At 36.7% G+C, this 18,301-nt stretch overlaps 1 protein-coding gene across 1 annotated transcript in view; it reads left to right on the forward strand.

The window, feature by feature from the left end:
* Positions 1 to 1,279: 1,279 nt before the first annotated feature.
* Positions 1,280 to 18,301, forward strand: part of LOC102390689 (alpha-2-macroglobulin-like) — a 67,094-nt gene continuing 50,072 nt past the window's right edge. The window contains exon 1 of the mRNA XM_045162758.1: positions 1,280 to 1,441. Within this exon, the coding sequence (XP_045018693.1) occupies positions 1,280 to 1,441 (162 nt within the window). The remainder of the gene's footprint in view (positions 1,442 to 18,301) is intronic.

Consider the following 18,301-nt stretch of genomic DNA (forward strand, 5'->3'; position numbering starts at 1 on the left):
AATGTATTTCAGAAAATGTAATGATTGGAAAACAACTGTTCTAGGTGCTGTAGGGGAGGAACAGAGATAAAGATAGTGATCTTTGAAAGCAGGTGGAGGTTTGAAATCTAGCTCCACCACTTATGAGTTATGTTACCTTTGATTTCTCTGGGCTTTCTTTATCTTATCCATGAAATGGGAGTATCTACTTCACAGGTTTATAAGAAATTAAGGAAGATAAAAACATGTGTAGTTAGTTGCACAACTCTTGATGGATAAGTAGTTATTGATGCTATAATTAAGCATAAATGATGTGAGGACTTCCCTGGTTGTCCACTGGTTAAGAATCCTGTCTGCCAATGCAGGGGACATAGGTTTGATATGGTTGGTGGAGGAACCAAGATCCCATGTGCGTTGGGGAAAGTAAGCCTGCATGCCACAAAGAAAAGATGCTGTGTGCTGCAATCAAGACATCAAGTAAATAAATGAATATTGAAAAATAAATATTTAAAAATAAAGAAACGATGCACCTCAAGGTTTTCAAGGAATGCGTATGCTGAGATGCTGTTTAGTTTATCAGTTCTTTTGAATTTCTTATGTTTTTCCCCAGTGGCAGGATTATAATCTACTCAATAATAGTAGTGCTGCGTTTAAGTAATTTGCATCTTTGCATGTTATTTTCTCAAAACATGTATGGTTTAGCAGTAAATATACAGTATTTATGCACCAAAGCAGGCTTCCCTGGTGGCTCAGTCAGTAAAGAATCTGCCTGCAATGCAGGAGACCTGGGTTTGATCCCTAGGTCAGAAAGATCCTTTGGAGAAAGAAATGGCCACTTTAGTGTTCTTGCCTAGAGAATCCCATGGATAGGAATCTGGCAATCTACAGTCCGTGGGATTGTAACAGTTGGAACCACCACCACCATGTACCAAAGAAATTCATAAAGGAAGTTGTCACATCCCGTAAGAGTCAAAAGCTCTCAAAAGCTAAATTGTCTGAAAGGTTGACTGATGATGGTATGTTTGCATATGTACACAGATATATGCAAAACTGGAATATATAGACATAACTAAATACAGTGCACTGGAGACATGAGTGTATTTAATTCTCTATTTTTTAAAACAAACAAACTATAGCCTTAAATCTATTCACAAAGCACACAGAGTAATTATGCATTCACACTTAAACAACATGAATAGTGTCCTAACCAGAGAACGATTGTCTCTCAAATTGCCATTTCCCTACTTCGAGCCTATTTCTGATGGCTCGGCAGCAGCTGTATGTGTGGAGTTCAGCCAAGATGTTCTCAAGTGTGGAAAGTGGCCCAGATGTCACTGCTACTGCTGGAGAGAGAGATAATCCAGAGGTTGTCATCTGGGCATTAATATTGCCAAAATTGTTGCCTTGGCCACAGCTGTTGGCTTTCCTGCTGGAAGATGATGGAGCAAGAAAACATTTGAAGGTCTTGCCAAAACAGTGGGAGACAGCCACAAAATAAGTACACACTGGTGTAAAAGTCCCTGCTCAATTTGTTTGTCACAAATCTGATATAAAATGAATTGCTGGATTAATGGCAACACTATATTTACATGTGTAGACTTAATTGTTATACACTTCTTTATAGTATCAAAGGCATAATTTCAAAGTTCATAAAGACCTGACCAGCTGTTGGTTGAATTTATTAATGATCCATTGCAACATCATGTTAATCTAAAAGATTCTAGTGTTTCAATATTGAACTTTTTAAGACGTAGGTCCCAAAGTGTACACTCTTTTCCTCCATGCTTCACTAAACTTCACATTTTTTTTGTAAACAATTTCCTATATTTGTATCTTCTATAGTGTCTAACAAACTTCATTTCTTGTAGCAGATGTTCAATGCCTGCTGTTAAGGTGATGTAAACTGAATGTTTAATTGAACTGAATAAAATTGAATCAAATGATATTCAGTGCTACTATGTGCTATCTTTTGGTCTTTCATTTTCCATGACCTCACACTGGCAAATATATCATATTGTCAGTCACATATAGGGCTTTTTTTCTGTAAATATCAATATACAAGAAAAGAACTGAGGAAAAATCGAAAAAAGTGTTGGCCATATGCCTGGGTTAATGTGCTGATGCAGATATTCATGTTAATTCATTTATTTTTTGATTCTTATATAATGTGTAGATAAATGACAGCAAGTATTATGCAACAAATATCTATTATGATTAAAAATAATAAAATTCTATCTTAGAAGTAATAAGGGAAAAATAATATTTTCTCATGGATATGAATTATCCCACTTTATTTAGGGCTTCCCTGTTGGCTCAGTGATAAAGAATCCACCTGCAAATGCAAGAGACACAAGTTTGATCTCTTGGTTTCGAGAAGATCCCCTGGAGAAGGAAATAGCAACCCACTCCAGTATTTTTGCTTGGGAAATCTCATGGACAGAGGAGACTAGCAGGCTACAGTTCATGGAGTCTCAAAGAGTTGGACATGATTTAGTGACTAAGCAGCAGCATTTATTCAGTAAGCTTGTATTGAGCAAAACTTAGTCTCCTATACAGTAATAAATAGATAAATATAAGATGGTCTTTCCTTTCAAAGGACTCCTAGTTGGATGGAATATTCATATATAAATGTGGGTAAATTATAATATGGCAGGGATTGTGATAGAAATACACACAGGGAATGTGCTTGGAAAGAAAAGTTTGAGAAGGATTAATGGAAGATGAGACTTGAGCACATTATTAAAAGAAATATAGAATGAATCTAGATAAGGAATGGAAAGAATTTTTGAGAAAAGGGCAAAATATATAAAGTCAGAAAACATGAAACTGCCTATCCAGATCACTGACGTGCAGGTGTTTCGGCTAGTATTAATCAGTGTTTTTTTTCTCCTCTCCTTTTTCTTCCATTATATGATGCAGAATTTTAATTCAAACAGTCGTAAGTAAAAAAGAGACTTTTTGCTCTTATTCAAACGTTGAAAATCACAAACTTCCTAGTATAGCTCAAACCAAGGATAGAAGTTCCTTCTTTAAATTTACTGCTGCTGCTGCTAGGTCGCTTCAGTCGTGTCCGACTCTGTGCGACCCCAGAGACAGCAGCCCACCAGGCTTCCCTGTCCCTGGGATTCTCCAGGCAAGAACACTGGAGTGGGTTGCCATTTCCTTCTCCAATGCATGAAAGTGAAAAGTGAAAGTGAAGTCGCTCAGTCGTTCCCGACTCTTAGCGACCCCGTGGACTGCAGCCTACTAGGCTCCTCTGTCCATGGATTTTCCAGGCAAGAGTACTGGAGTGGGGTGCCATTGCCTTCTCTGCTTTAAATTTACAGTTTCTTGTATTTTTGTTTCATATTCTCAAAATGCAGAATAACATCAGACGGTTAAGATATTCCAAGAGTAAGAGAGTGTTCCACAGAAGTTCCAGCTAGGGAAAAAAAAAAAATTAGGTAGAGACATTGATTAGATCTATTTGAGCCATATGCCAGCTGTTGTTCAGTTGCTAAGTCGTGTCTGACTCTGAGACCCCATGGACTGCAAGACACCAGGCTTCCCTGTCCTTCACCCTCTCCCAGAGCTTGCTCAAACTCATGTCCATTGAGTTGGTGATGCCATTCAACCATCTAATCTTCTATCATCCCCATCTCCTCCTGCTTTCAATCTTTTCCAGCATTAGGGTCTTTTCCAATGAGTCAGTTCTTCGAATCAGGTGGGCTAAGTATTGGAGCTTCAGCTTCAGCATCAGTCCTTCCCATGAATATTTGGGGTTGATTTCCTTTAGGACTGACTGGTTTGATTTCCTTGCAGTCGAAGGGACTCTCAAGAGTCTTCTCCAGCACCACAATTTGAAGACGCTCAGCCCTCCCTACTTTTTTTTTTTAAGCCTTTTTTATTATCCAATTCTCACATCCATACATAAGGGGCACTCAGCAACCCACCCCCCCTTTTAAAGCCATTTTTATTATCCAACTCTCACATCCAAAACTATGGAAAAACCATAGCTTTGACTATATGGAACTTTGCAGGCAAAGTAAAGTCTTTGCTTCTTAATATGCTGTCTAGGTTTATCATAATTTCTCTTCCAAGGAACAAGAGTCTTTTCATTTCATGGCTGCAGTCACCATCTGCAGTCATTTTGGAGCCCAAGAAAATAAAGTCTGTCATTGTTTCCATTGTTTTCCCATCTATTTGTCATGAAGTGCAAATGCCAATACCTGGATATATCTCTGAGGTCAAGAAGGGGCACAATATGACTGGCTCTGTTTTTCTTATATAACGAATCTCTCTGTGTACATGTGTGCTAAGTTGCTTCAGTCATGTCTGACTCTTGCAACCCTATGGACTGTAGCCTGCCAGGCTCCTCTGTCCATGGAGATTCTCCGGGCAAGAATACTGGAGTGGGTTGCCATACTCTCTTCCCAGAAACCTCTCTGATCATAAAGTAATTGATGACATTGATCAAAATCATATGGAAATCAGGAAGATAAGTCTCTTCTAGAGGATGGGAAAATGATGCCCACAAATAGAGGAGGACAGAATGCTGTTCTAATAAAGGTATTATATGTGCATCCTATTCTATCAAAGAGCTTGGATTTTTTTTTTCCCTTTAGACCATGTGAAACCATTGAAGTGTTTTGCTCTGAGGAGTGATTCATTTGTTTGTCTCTTTTGTAGGAGGTGCCTGAGTCATCCTGATGGGAGATGATGAGAGATTCTATACAGACAGTAGCTATAGATATAGATGTAGGGAATATATTTAAGAAATGGGAAGAATATATGTTGTAGCAGTAATTGATTGGGATATAGGTGTGAAAAAGCAGAAGGTGGTATAGGAAAAGGGGGGAAACTTATTCAATTACTAATTTAAGTTAATTTTATGTTGAAATACCTTATAATCATCCCTTCTTTTAAACTCTATAGTTACTTTATTTAATTGAGCCTTCATCATCTCTTTTCCCTGGAATATTACAATAGTCTTTTCAGCAATTTGTTTGCTTCCAGTATCTTATCTTTCTAGTTTATTTTCATTCTGTAATTCAGGATATCTTCCTAAAGTAATCTGATCTCACTTTTCCTTATTTTAGAAACATCAGGTGTTACTTGGAAACCTAAGATTGGAAGATCTTAATTTTTCAAGGTGGCATACAGAATCTTCCATAAGCAAGTCTTAATCTGCCCTGTGAATAACTATTAACCCAATCAAGCAGAAATTAAAAGCAATACACCTTCTCAGCACAACTTTCTATTTTTCAGTGTTCTCCAGCTGGAAGTCCATAATTTGTTTTTCCCTATAATCACTACCAAGAGTCTGAATCTCTACCAAGGTTTAGGATTTGAAAATAAGAGACAGTAATGCTGAAGAATGTTCAAAATACCATAAATGCACTCATTTCACATTCTATGCTCAAAATCCTTCAAGCAAGGCTTCAGCAGTATGTGAACCAAGAATTTCCAGATGTACAAGCTGGGTATAGAAAAAGCAGAAGAACCAGAGATCCAATTGGCAACATTCATTGGATGATGGAGTAAGCAAGGGGATTCAAAAAAAAAATTACTTCTTCATTGACTACACCAAAGCCTTTGACTGTGTAGATCACAATGTATTGTGAAAAGTTCTTAAAGAGATGGCTGTATGCAGGTCAAGGAGCAGCGGTTAGAACCAGGCATGGAACAGCTAACTGGTTCAAAATTGGGAAACTAGTATCAAAAGGCTGTATATTGTCACCCTTCTTTTTAATTTCTATGCAGAGTACATCATGCAAAATCCTGGACTGGATGAATCGCAAGCCTGAATCAAAATTGCTAGGAGAAATATTAACAACCTCAGGTATGCAGATGATAATACTCTAACAGCAGAAAGTGAAGAAGAACTAAAGAGCCTCTTGATGATAGTGAAAGAGGAGAGTGAAAAAATTAGCTTGAAACTCAACTTGAAAGAAACTAAGATCATGGCATCTGGTCCCATTACTCCATGACAAATAGAAGGGGAAAATTGGAAGCAGTGACAGATTTTATTTCCTTAGAATCCAAAGTCACTGCAGATAGTGACGGCAGTTGTGACAGTAAAGGATGTTTGCCCTTGGAAGGAAGCTATGACGAACCTAGGCAGTGAATTAAAAAGCAGAGACATTGTCTTGCCAAGACAGGTCCGTATAGTCAAAGCTGTTATTTTTCCAGTAGTCATGTATGGATGTGAGAGTTGGACCATAAAGAAGGCTGAGTGCCAAAGAATTGATGCTTTCAAACTGTGGTCTTGGAGAAGACTCTTGAGGGTTCCTTGGACTGCAAGAAGATCATACCAGTCAATCCTAAAGGAAATCAACCCTGAATATTCATTAGGACTGATGCTAAAGTTGAAGCTCTAACACTTTGGTCACCTGATAGGAAGAGGTGACCCATTGGAATAGACCCTGATGCTGGGAAAGATTGAAGGCAAAAGGAGAAGGGGGCGACAAAGGGTGAGATGGTTAGATAGCATCACCAACTCAATGAACAGGAATTTGAGCAAACTCTGGGAGATAGTGGAGGACAGTGGAGATACTGGAGGATAGTGGAGGAACCTGGCATACGGCCATCCAAGGGGTCACAAAGAATCAGCATGACAGAGTGACTGAGCAGCAGGATCAACAAATAAAAGAAATTAGAGAAAGAAGAATTGGAAGAAGGAAGTCTTATTATAATTTCTCTAGTAGAAGCAAGCACAAATATGAGCTCTATCAGACATGAAATTTTTCCTGGAGTTTCTGAAAGTTTTTTTGAAAATCTGCCTAATATCTGGAGCCAGATGTATTTTGTGGCCAAAAATTTTTTTTTTGGTTTATGAATCATCATGACGTCCTAACTGTTAGTGGCAAATCGGAGAGCCACATCAGATTTTCCTGAATCTTGAAACATCTAGCCTTTTCATCAGTTTTTAAAAAATATCTGTTTTACTGTGTTAAATCTTTTTCCACTTGAAATATCTAGAATGGTTACCATCATCCTCACCAAACACAAACTGAGAATTTTATTATCATAAGTAGTTTCATGAAACCAGTTAAGGATTCTGGGATTTATTATTTGATGCTTTTATATTTAAAAACAGGGATGAAATCACTGCCAGTGGAAAACAGGATACTGATACTGTGTTGCAGTGGCAATACTGTTACTTATCTGTTACAGCTGGTGTGTAGTGAAGTGCTTGCTGTATGCACTGTTTGATAGTCTAAGTGGCAGGAGCAATAGAGCATTGCCATAATGAGAACTATATCTAGCTGCTTCTGGCTTCACTGAAGAGTTTATAGAGTGAAGATGGAAAATACAAGCCTATAATCTCTGCTTAAGGCATGTGCAAGGAAGTAGAGGACATATACATTTGACCTTGAAAGAATTTTTTTAAACTTTCTAGCCAAAGGACTAAAATATTCAAAATATAGACCCGAAGTCTGATCCTGTATGTTCCTGAATTACAGTGCAGTTTGGAGCATTGATTGGGAAAGATCAATATCTTCAGTGTTTTAATTGGAGCTTCTTAGTGGATTTTAAAAATCTGAGTATCTTGGTGCCCTTTCCCCATATCCCATTCACTAACATTTCTTATCAGGAAAGTTATCCTTTACTTATCCTGTCTGAAAAAACCTGCCTACTTTGTCTTAGTTATTCCAAGTCCCCTTAAGACTCATCTCCTCTACCTTGTCATGAACTTGAGTTTCATAGTTAGAGGCACATCTAGTGTTCCCCCAAATGCACTGTAGCTTATTCAATGAAAAATTGCTTAACATTTGATTGCTAACAGAAACTTGAGAAATATATGTGAGAATCAATTCTGTAAGTGTCAGACAAAGAAGGAAATAACATAATTTGATCAGGTTGATTATATTGATAGGCATACAATTATAAGTGATTGATTCATGATTTGAATAAGAAGCAAGTGGATGTAATTCTTACTCTGTTGCTTGAATGGCACTTGAACAAAATATAACCTACACTAAATGCAACTGAGGATGCAGAATTCTCTGGTACAGTGTAGAGGAATGAATCCAAAGGCTCAGGAATATAGGAGATGTTTAAATGGATTAATACTGAAAGAGCCATTCATAGCTACCTATCCTCTCTCTCTGGAGTTCAGGGTATACTCTCTTTATGCAATAATGAGAGGATCTCAGCATTCATGAAAGTTTCCCTAGTGGTGGTCCTTCTGGAACTCTTGGTACAGCATTGGCCGTCAGAGACAGGAAGGCATGTTAACAAAGTGGTAAAGAGGACCAGAGCAGACATGAAAATGGACTGACTGAAGGAAACCTTTGGAAATTGCTAATTTATTACATTTTTCTAGAACCCAGGACAGAAATAAATTGTTGCCTACAGAGTAATTATCTGGTTAGAATGATTCAAAAATAAAATACTGGTCTGGTATGTAGTTTTCCCTGAACTATTTGTTGAAAAGATTAACCTTTCCCCTTTAAGTAGTCTTAGAACTCTTGTCAAAAATCATTTGCACATATATGTGGGGATTTATTTCTAGACTGTCTAGTCGAGTCCATTGGCTTGTATGTTGGTATTTATGCCGGTTCCACACATTTTGATTACTGCAGCTCTGTAGTAAGTTTTGAACTTCGGAGGGAATCCTCCAATGTTATTCTTCCTTTTTGAGGCTGTCATGGTTATGGTAAGACATGTGAGTTTCAGAATGAGTTTTCCTATTTCTGAAGAAAACATCTTTGGGTATTGATAGAAATTGAATTGAATCTGTAGATTATTTTCGGTAGTATTGACATCTTGACAATATTAAATCTTCCCATCCATGAAAAAGAGATATTTCCACTTATTTATGTCTTTTAAAATTTCTTAAAGCATTTTATTGTTCTTATTAAGCAACTCTTTTACTTCTAGGTTAAAGAAATTCCTAAATATTTTATTCTTTTTAATGCTATTGTTAATAAAATTATGTTCAAAATTTCCTTCCAGGTTATTCATTGTAGTGTAAACAAATGCAACTGATTTTGTCTCCTGCTACTTTGCTGGATTCATTCATTAGTTCTAATAGTTTGTGTATATGAATAATCTTTAGTGTTTTTTACATATTAAATTATATCATCTGGAAAGAAAAATAATTTTACTTCTTCCTTTCCAATTTGGATGTCTTCTATTCCTTTTTTAATTGCTCTGGTTAGAACTTCCAGAATTTGTCGAGTACAGTGTCAAAGGTGGGCACTTTTGCATTTTTATTGATTTTAAAAGAAATACTTTTCATCTTTTACTGTTGAGTATAATGTTTGCTGTGCATTCTCATTGGTGGCTTTTATTATGTTAAGGTAACTCCCTTCTATTTCTAGTTCACTGAATGGTTTTATCACGAAAAAGTGTTGAATTTTGTCAAATGGAAATAATCATGTGAGCTTTTCCCTTTATTTTCTTAATGTACTATATTACATTGATAAATTTTCATATATTGAACCCCATCCTTGCATTCCAGGAATAAGTTCCCCTTGGTCATAGTGTATAATCATTTAAAAATGAGTGGTGTTGAATTCAGTTGGTAATATTTTATTGAGGCTTTTTGCATTAATGTTCATAAAGAATATGGGATATAATTTTCTTTTTTCTTGTAGTCTGCCAGGCTCCTCTGTTCATGGAATTCTCCAGGCAAGAATACTGGAGTGGGTAGCCATTCCCTTCTCCAGGGAATCTTCCTGATCCAGGGACTGAACCTGGGTCTCCCACATTGCAGGCAGATTTTTTTACCATCTGAGCCTCAAGAGAAGACCTTTCACTTTCACTTTTTTTTTTTTAGATTGAGGATTTTTGCATCAATATTCATAAAGGACACGTGTGTGTGTGTGTTAGTTGCTCAGTGGTGTCCAGTTCTTTGAGACGCCGTGGCCTATAATCTACCAGGCTCCTCTGTCTATGGGATTCTCCAGGCAAGAAAACTGGAGTGGATTGCCATGGTCTCCTCTAGGGGATCTTCCTGATCCAGAAATTGAACACAGGTCTCTTATGTCTCCTGCATTGGCAGAAGGGTTCTTTAAGATATTAGTATATAATTTTCTTTTCCTTGAATTTGCCTTTGGTACCAGGGTAATTCTAGTTTCATAGAATGAGTTAGAAAGTGATCTCTTCTCTGTAATATTTTGGCAAAAACTGAGAAGGATTGTTATTAGTCCCACTTTAAATGTTTGATAGAAGTCACCATGGAAGATCCAGAGATTTTCTTTGTTGAGTGACATGCAGATACTGATTCTGCCTCCTTCCTAGCTTCTGCCTCCTTCCTAGGTCTATTCAGATTTCCTGCATCTTCATAATTTGGTCTTTGTAGGTTTTGTTTCTAGAAATTTGTCCACTTCATATAATTTATCTAATGTTTTCAGCATGCAATTATTCATAATACTCTCTTACAATTCTTTTTATTTCTGTAAAAATGGTAGTAATATGTCCACTTTTATTTCTGATTTTAGTAATTTGAGTCTTCTCTTTTTCTTATTTAAAGAGCTAAAGGTTTGTCAATTTTGTTGACCTTTTTGAAGAACTGACTTTTGGGTTCATTGACAATTTTTTATAGTTATTTTATTCTATTTCATTTATCTCTGCTCTAATCATTATCATTTATTTCCTTCTACTAGCTTTGGGTTTAGTTTTCTTTTTTCTAGTTCCTTAAGTTTTAAAATTAGCTTTCTGATTTGAGAATTTTCTTGCTTCTTCTAATGTAAGCTGTATAGCTATCCATTTCCCTTTAGTACTAGTTTTAGTACTAGCTTCATCTTACAAGTTTCATTATGGTGTAGCTTAATTTCATTCATCTGTGCTTTTTAATTTCCCTTATGAATTTTCCTTTGATCCATTTATTTAAAAAATATTGTTTAATTTGCATATTTTGTTAAATTTGCACTTTTCCTTCTCTTACTGATTTATAACTCGATCCCATTGGATTGGAGAATTACTTTGTATGATAGCTTTTAAAATCTCTTAAGGCTCACATTATGACCTAATATATGTTCTGTCCCCCAAAACATCCCATGTGCACCTGAGAAGAAGGTGTATATTCTTGTCATTAGATAAAGTGTTCTATATGTGTCTGTTATATATGGTTGATTTATTGTGCTGTTTAAGTCTTCTATTTTTTACTTCTTTTCTATCTGGTTTTGCTATCTATTGTCGATAGTGAGTTATTGCTGTGCTGTGCTTAGTCACTCAGTCATGTCTGACTCTTTGTGACTCTACAGACTAGCTTGGCAAGCTCTTCTGTCCATGGGGATTCTCCAGGTAAGAATATTGGAGAGGGTTGCCATGCCCTCTTCCAGGGAGTCTTCCCAACCCAGGGATCAAACCCAGGTCTCCTACATTGCAGGCAGATTCTTTACCATCTGAACCACCAGGGAAACCCAGTGAGTTATTAATATCTTCAACTATTACTGTAGAGCTATTTCTTCTTAGATTCTGTCAAATTTTATTTCCTGTATTCTGATGGTTTTTTGTTGTGTGTAAATAAATGTTTATAATTGTCTTTTGTTTCTGCTCTATTCAATTTCTTAATAATATATAATGTAATTCTTTGTCCTTTTAAGTTTTTCTGATTTAAAGTTTATTTTATTTAATGCTAGTATAGCCACCATGCTCCCTTTAAGTTCCTGTTTGCATGGGGTATCTTTCTCCATTCTTTCACTTTTGGTAAGTTTGTATTTGGATCTGAAGTGACTCTCTTATAGACAGCATATAGTTGGATCATGTGTGTTTTTCTATTCTGCCAACCTCTATCTATTGATTAAATAATTTGTTCCATTTACAGTTAAAGTATGCTGAAAACCAGGGACTGTTATTTTGCTATTTGCTTTCTACATATTTTACAGCTACTTTTTAATCCCTCATTCCCTGTATGGCTGTTTTCTTTTGAGCTTTCCTCATTATTTGTAGTAGAATATTTTAATTCTCTTTTCCCTTTGTGCATATTCTATATCTCATGGTTGCCATGAGGATTATTATCTTAAAGTTACAACATTAAGCTTTTTAGTTTCCATAGATATTTATCCGTTGTTTATGCAGCTTTTTCATAAAGATAATTTTAAAATGTAAAATACTCACAAATTCTTAAAGTGCATTATGAGGCATTATAATTTTATATAGTGGACATTTTACTAGCAAAGTTATAAGTACCTATCACAAAAATTCTTTCCTCACACTTTAAAAAAAATAACGCTGATGAAATAGTAGAAGCAATTTCTCTGTGAAGCCTATAAGTATCTACTGTACTTTCAATAAAAGTTCCATTGACAAATATTTTTAGCACACTTCTTTCACTGGTCATTTTGTAAAAAACATCTTGAATCTGGCTTCTATATTCAAGCATGTCCAATCCCACAACTTTGTAATTAACATTCATGTCATGCAAAAGCATGTTTACCATTGTACTGTAAGAACAAAATGTTTTTGAGAAAATCATTACCTAATTATCAGAAATTGCTTCTTGGATTTGATTCACAGGAGCAGTTGCTGAGTTCCTCAAAGATGATGATGTGCTATTCCCCTTAGCAGAGGCAGAAACTCTCACTGCCAATCAAGCTGGCCCACTGAGTCACTCAAACTTTGGATGAGCAGCTCCTTATCAGAGCTGCATGGTGCCAGCACACAGTCCTGATTTGAATGGTCACTTTTAATTTCAGTAAGTATGCGCTTTTACAGCTCTATCCTCACCCCTTCTTGTTGCTGATATCACAAAGTTTCATCTTTATACATTCATCATCTTCATCTGTTCACGTTCAGTTGAGTCCAACTTTTTTGCAACCCTATGAACTGTAGCCCACCAGGTTCCTCTGTCCATGAAATTTTCCAGGCAAAAATACTAGAGTGGGTTGCTGTTTTCTACCCCTAAGTGAATGTCAGTTTCATGTTGGTCAGAGCTGGCTACCTGTGTGTCCGTGTGTGTGTGCGTGTGTATGTATGTGTTAACAGTCGTGTCCAATTCTTTGTGACCCCCATGGACTGTAGCCCATCAGGCTCCTCTGTCCATGGAATTCTCCAGGCAAGAATACTGGAGTGAGTAGCCATTTCTTTCTCCAGGGGATCTTCCTGACTCAAGGATTAAAGCCAGATTTCCTGCACTGTAGGTAGATTCTTTACCATGTGAGCCACCAGGGGCACCCTCTTTATACATGGTGTGCTCTAAAGGAAACTTTCCAACACAGTAGTCTCTTAAGGGCTTCCTTCCCTGGTGGCTCAGACAGGAAGGAATCCTCCTGCAATGCGGGAGACCTGGGTTTGATCCCTGGGTTGGGAAGATCTTCTGGAAGAGGGCATAGCAACCCACTCCAGTATTCTTTCCTGGAGAATCCCCATGGTCAGAGGAGCTTGGCAGCCCACAGTCCATGGTGTTGCAGAGTCAGGCACAACTGAGTGACTAAGCACACACTCTCTTAAGTTGTGTTTTAAACAAAACACTGAATTATAAACCGCAGTTATAATAGTATTAGCTTTTAGAGTAATAATTTTAAATAAGATTTTCATTTCTTGGATCTTGTAGAATATAATAAATGGACTTACAAACCATTGTTAGAAAAATGCTGGCTTTACAATTGTCCACAAAATGTAAACATACATTTGGTGAATTGTTTTTATTTCTTCAGGTGACTTTGTGTTGTTGCCTTATGTCCTTTCATCTCACCCCTGCAGGACTCTCTTGAGTGTGTCCAGCTCAAGCGCAGGTCTAGTGGTAAAAACTCTTTCAGTTTTGTCTGAGAATGTCTTAATTTCCCCCTCACTTTTGGAGAACATTTTTATTGGATATAGGATTCTTGGTTAAGATATTTTTCTCTTTTATTAGTTTAAATATATAGACCCTTGACTTCTGGCCTCCAAAGGTTGTGTTAAGAAATCTGTTAATAATTTTATTGAGGATTCTTTGTATGCGATGACTCACTTTCCTCTTTCTGCTCCCAGGGTTCTCTCTTAGTCTTTTGAATGTTTGATTATAATGTGTGTTAATGTTGGTCTCTGAGTTCACCATACTTGGAATATATATAGTTTCTTAGATATTTGAAATTAAATATTTCATCAAATTTTGGAAATTTTCAACCATTTTTTTTTCAGATATTGTATTCTCTTCTTTCTTTTCTTCTTCTTCTGTGACTTCTACAATGTGTATATCAGTTCATTGATGATGTCCCACAGGTTATTTAGACTCTGTTCACTTGTCTTCAATCTTTTTTCTTTCTGTTCTCCAGACTCGATAATTTTATCCCAGGGGGCTGGTTTTTTCAGTGTTTCATTCACAGCACTGGGTAGATATACATGTATGGTTGCTGAGAGCTGTATTAGATAGTTTTATTGGTAATTCAGAACATTTTCTTCTTTTAAAGTTTCCCACTCAAAGACGATATATATTGGACCAACACTGTTCATTCCAACAAATACAGCTAAAAATCCTAGATGTTATATGAACACACACACACACACAGACACACACATGAAAACTTGAGAGATACAGATGGAAAATTATATATACATATATCACTTTTTCTGACCAATTTCTTCCTAAACAACTATCAGCAAGCAAACTTACATAAAGACAAGTAACAAGAATACAGATATTGAGTATTGAATGTTATTATATAAATGAAGTAGGAAATAAGGAATATTTACTACATTATATTAAATTAAATTTATTATGAAAACATATTTTGCCATTTGAATGCAAATATATTTTAACATAACTTTTTATTTCATTAATCTTAAATATGTCTCTTGACACATTCAGTTCAGTTCAGTTCATTTCAGTAGCTCAGTCATGTCTGACTCTTTGCAACCCCATGAATTGCAGCACGCCAGGCCTCTCTGTCCATCACCAACTCCCGGAGTTCACTCAGACTCACGTCCATCGAGTCCATGATGCCATCCAGCCATCTCATCCTCTGTCATCCCTTTCTCCTCCTACCCCCAATCCCTCCCAGCATCAGAGTCTTTTCCAATGAGTCAACTCTTTGCATGAGGTGGCCAAAGTACTGGAGTTTCAGCTTTAGCATCATTCCTTCCAAAGAAATCCCAGGGCTGATCTCCTTCAGAATGGACTGATTGGATCTCCTTCACACATTAATTCATATATATATATATATACATATATGTATATATACACACACACATACCACCTATTCTTTATCCATATATCTGCAAATAGTTATTTGCAATAGCTTCCATATCTTAGCTATTGCAAATAACGCTGCCATGAATGTTGGAGTGTAAATATCTTTTTGAATAAATGTTTTTGGTTTCTTCAGATATATATTCAGCAACGGAATTGCTGGATCCTGTGGTAGTTCTATTTTTAGGTTTTCAGACCTCCATACTGTTTGCTCTAGTAGCTGCACCAACTTAACATTCCTACCAGCAGTGTATGAGATTCTATTTCTTTACATCCTCACTAATATTTATTATTTGTACATTTTTAATGATTAGCCATTGTGACAGGTATGAGGTTATATCTCACTGTAGGGTTATTCCGTGTTTTAAGGAAAACAAACGCTTTGGTGAATTTGAGTTTTGTCTTATTCAGTTTGTTGCTATAATAAAATATAATTCCCTAGGAGACTTAAAAGCATAAATTTATTTTCTCACCTTTCTACAGGCTGAAATCAGAGATCAGGGTGCCTAGCATGATTGGGTTCTGGTGATAACTATCGTCCTGGTTTTTATTTTTTTTAATTTTTTAATTTTTTAAAATTTTATTTTATTTTTAAATTTTACATAATTGTATTAGTTTTGCCAAATATCAAAATGAATCCACCACAGGTATACATGTGTTCCCCATCCTGAACCCTCCTCCCTCCTCCCTCCCCATTTCATCCCTCTGGGTCATCCCAGTGCACCAGCCCCAAGCATCCAGTATCGTGCATCGAACCTGGACTGGCAACTCGTTTCATGCATGATATTATACATGTTTCAATGCCATTCTCCCAAATCTTCCCACCCTCTCCCTCTCTCACAGAGTCCATAAGACTGTTCTATACGTCAGTGTCTCTTTTGCTGTCTCGTACACAGGGTTATTGTTACCATTTTTCTAAATTCCATATATATGCATTAATATACTGTATTGGTGTTTTTCTTTCTGGCTTACTTCACTCTGTATAATAGGCTCCAGTTTCATCCACCTCATTAGAACTGATTCAAATGTATTCTTTTTAATGGCTGAGTAATACTCCATTGTGTATATGTACCACAGCTTTCTTATCCATTCATCTGCTGATGGACATCTGGGTTGTGTCCTGGTTTTTAGATAACCAACTTCTCACGGTATGTCCTCACACAATGGGGAGAGGAAGATCTGGTGTCTTTTCTTCTTTATGTGTGTGTTAGCCCCTCAGTTGTGTTCAACTCTTTGCAACCCCATGGACCACAGTCCATCAGACATCTCTGTCCATGGGGCTCTCCAAGCAAGAATACTGGAGTGGATAGCCGTTTCCTTCAATCCCATCCTGGGACTCTATCCTTATGACCTCATCTAAATCTATTTAAGGGCTTCCCAGGTGACTTAGTGGATAAAGAACCCACCTGAGATGCAGGAGACAAAAGATGTAGGTTCAGTTCCTGAGAGGAGAAGATCCCCTGGAGGAGGGCATAGCAACCCTCTCTGGTACTTTTGCCTGGAGAATCCCATGGACAGAGGAGCCTGGTGGGTCCTACAGGGTTGCAGAGTCTGACATGACTGTCACGACTGAGTGTGCACACAGAACTAATTACTTTCCAAAGACTATGCTGTGGGCTGTGCTTAGTCACTCAGTCATGTCCAACTCTTTGTAACCCTATGGACTGTAGCCTTCCAGGCTCCTCTGTCCATGGGGATTCTCCAGGCAAGAATACTGGAGTGGGTTGCCATGACCTCCTCCAGGAGATCTTCCCAACCCAGGGACTGAAACCAGGTCTCCCACATTGTAGGTGAGTTTTTTTTTTTATCATCTGGGCCACCAGGAAAGGCCAAGAATACTGGAGTGGGTAGCCTATCCCTTCTTCAGGGGATCTGCCCAACCCAGGAATTGAACTGGGGTCTCCTGTATTGTAGGCAGTCTTAAGCAGCTGAGCTATGAGGGAAGACATTACTCTTTAATACCATCACATTGGAGCTTAGGAATTCAACATATGAATATGCTGGGGGGTGGGCACAAACATTCTGTCCTTAATAGATTTATTTTACTACAAAAATCCAAAAAAGATTTTCATTTAAAATTGAATGCCACTTATTGCACTACATGTAGATTATTCCTATAAATCTGTATATAAGCTTTTTTCCAAATCAACATTATAAAAATATCTGTGGTGTTTCTTTAAAATTCAGGCTCACAGATCCAAAATACATGTTCTTATAAGCTCTTATCCCCATTAATACTATGCAACTATTGCTGTAAATGTTAAAAAAGAAAACTTTTAAGCAATCAAGAGACATTTTAATGGATACATTATTAAATGCATATTTATTTAATGCAGAAGTCATTATATAATTATTTGAACATTTAATTTGCTACATATTTAATGTCAAGGTATTAGTAACAACATAATAATGACTACATTTTTAAGCATCCAGCAAGGCACTGTAATTTAGTTGTGTTATTACATTTTAACTTCATAGGAGGCTTACAAGATGCATAATAATAGTATTTTCAGCTTTAATATTTAGAAACTGAGATTTATAGCTAGCTAACAAATAGAAGATCAAACATATGAATTTAAGAAGCTCTAGATCTGATTCCATTTCCTGTGCTCTGACCAATGTTAACAAGAACGTGACTGAAGTTACTTTTAGATTTCAAAAAAAGTTCTGTGCATTTAATTAATTAATTTAGTTATCTTTATTATTCATCTACATTTTTATGTTTCATTGTAAAGTATTGCCGTCACCGAAGACACAACTTCAAATTTGTAACCTTTAAATATGATCTTTCTGTGATTGGTACTGGTATTTTGAAATTTAGCATGTTGAGAATCTCCAGGAGAGTAATGAGTTTAATTTTCCATAGAATCAACAGATTTCTTTGGTCAACCGAAAAAAAGACTGAAATTTACAAGTTTCTCATAAGTTAGACCTACCATACATTTTCTTCTCATTATAAAAATGCAAAGAGGAAGTGACAGAAATTTTTGCTTTTATAGATCTGGCCTATAGTATGCAGACATTCTGTGTGGCAATAGTACAGTTTCAGTTGTGAACTCCCATGCTTTGATACTTTAGACTGGAGTATATCTTTTGGAGCCTTGGTTAGAAATCTGAAACCCTCATTATTTCTGCATTTGTTAAACTATGTCTTTTGTTCCACTTGCAGACCAAGTAGTCTGCTTTGATAAAACTTGATCTACATTCAGAGATCTGCTCTGA

The sequence above is a fragment of the Bubalus bubalis genome, chromosome 15 (genome assembly GCF_019923935.1).
Source record: "Bubalus bubalis isolate 160015118507 breed Murrah chromosome 15, NDDB_SH_1, whole genome shotgun sequence".
Lineage (NCBI taxonomy): Eukaryota > Metazoa > Chordata > Mammalia > Artiodactyla > Bovidae > Bubalus > Bubalus bubalis.